General features: G+C 39.9%; 1 protein-coding gene across 1 annotated transcript; it reads left to right on the top strand.

Annotated features, from left to right (window-relative positions):
• The first annotated feature begins 333 nt into the window (after nt 1-333).
• On the top strand, nt 334-1,678 carry LOC105774563 (gibberellin 3-beta-dioxygenase 1). The gene is made up of 2 exons (XM_012597096.2): nt 334-915; nt 1,017-1,678. The coding sequence occupies exons 1-2, from the start codon at nt 458-460 to the stop codon at nt 1,651-1,653; spliced, it is 1,095 nt and encodes a 364-aa protein (XP_012452550.1). The 5' UTR covers nt 334-457; the 3' UTR covers nt 1,654-1,678.

The raw sequence follows: 1,678 nt of genomic DNA, 5'->3' as shown, positions 1-1,678 counted from the left end.
TGATTTAAATAAAAACTTTTGAATAGTTTAGTGATCATTTTGTAACTTATTAAAGTTGAGTGACCAAAATATAAATTTACTAATAATTTAGTGACTTTGGTACAATTTACCCTGATATCAATCTTTCCCAAACTTAATCAAAGGGTATAATGGGCCGGGCCAATACCCCCCTCCAAGGTATTCTTTTAACCCATATATTAAATCAATTTCTCTCTCATCTATCTTGTAAAAAATATTTAAAAATATTAAAAGGAAAAACTTCTCTCTCTCTCTCAACCTCTTGTTTGGTCCTCTATATATAGTCACTAGAATCCATCATATCTCTTCAATTCCCTTCATTTTCTCTATTCCCTTTTTACAACAAAAGTACACCCCCCTCTCTGCTACTGCTCCCTCACTAACCTCCTTTCCAACTCATATTCAAATCCCTTTTTCTTAAGCTCTCGATTTTTTAACTATGCCTTCGAGACTCTCCGATGCCATTATTAGACTTCATCCTGATTTCACTTCCCTTCAAGAACTACCCGAGTCCTACGCATGGAACCAACGTGACGATATTGACTACCCTTCCTTCGACTCCTCAGCCGAATCCGTGCCGATAATCGATCTTAATGACCCTAATGCTCTCCAAAATATTGGCCATGCATGTAGAACTTGGGGTGTTTTCCAAGTCATCAACCATGGTGTCTCCACTACTCTACTTGACATGGTTGAATCCACCAGCCGAACCCTTTTTTCTTTACCAGTTAACCAAAAACTGAAAGCTGCTCGATCACCTGATGGTGTCTCTGGTTATGGTTTTGCAAGGATTTCTTCTTTTTTCTCTAAGCTTATGTGGTCTGAAGGTTTCACTATTGTTGGTTCACCCGATGAACATTTTCGTCAACTTTGGCCCCATGATTACACCAATCACTGGTGAGAACACCCATTTCATCGTTGTGCTATATATACAGTATATGTTTGATTTTGTTTTAGTGGAGTTTTTTTTTTTAATTTTATTTTGATTCTTTTTTCAGTGATGTGATTAAAGAATACAAGCAAGAAATGAAGAAGCTAGCAGGGAGATTGATGTGTTTGATGTTGGGTTCATTAGGGATAACAGCCAAACAAGATATCAAATGGGCTGGCCCGAAAAGTGAGTTCAAAGAAGCTTCAGCTGCTTTACAATTGAATTATTACCCAGCTTGTCCCGACCCAGACCGAGCTATGGGCCTCGCCGCGCATACCGACTCCACCCTCCTTACCATCCTTTACCAAAACAGCACTAGTGGGTTACAAGTACTAAAAGAAGGAGTAGGGTGGATCAAAGTCTCTCCGGTACCGGACGGGCTTGTGATAAATGTAGGTGACCTCATGCATATTTTATCCAATGGCTCCTACCCCAGTGTCCTTCATCGTGCCATGGTGAACCGGACCCGTCACCGGTTATCGATAGCCTATTTATATGGACCACCATCAAGTGTCAAAATATCACCCCATCCTAAACTAGTAGGCCCGACTCACCCACCCCTTTACCGACCAATTACTTGGAATGAATACCTAGACACCAAAGCAAAGTATTTCAACAAAGCACTCTCATGGGTTCGTGTTTGTGTCCCTCTAAATGGATTGGTTGATGTAAATGAACACAATAATAGCGTAAAAGTTGGCTAAAAGACAACCATATTTTTGTTCTTAA

Source organism: Gossypium raimondii, chromosome 6 (genome assembly GCF_025698545.1).
Source record: "Gossypium raimondii isolate GPD5lz chromosome 6, ASM2569854v1, whole genome shotgun sequence".
Classification (NCBI taxonomy): Eukaryota; Viridiplantae; Streptophyta; class Magnoliopsida; order Malvales; family Malvaceae; genus Gossypium; species Gossypium raimondii.
The sequence above is the reverse complement of the archived record's forward strand: the minus strand, read 5'-3'. Positions and strand labels throughout refer to the sequence as shown.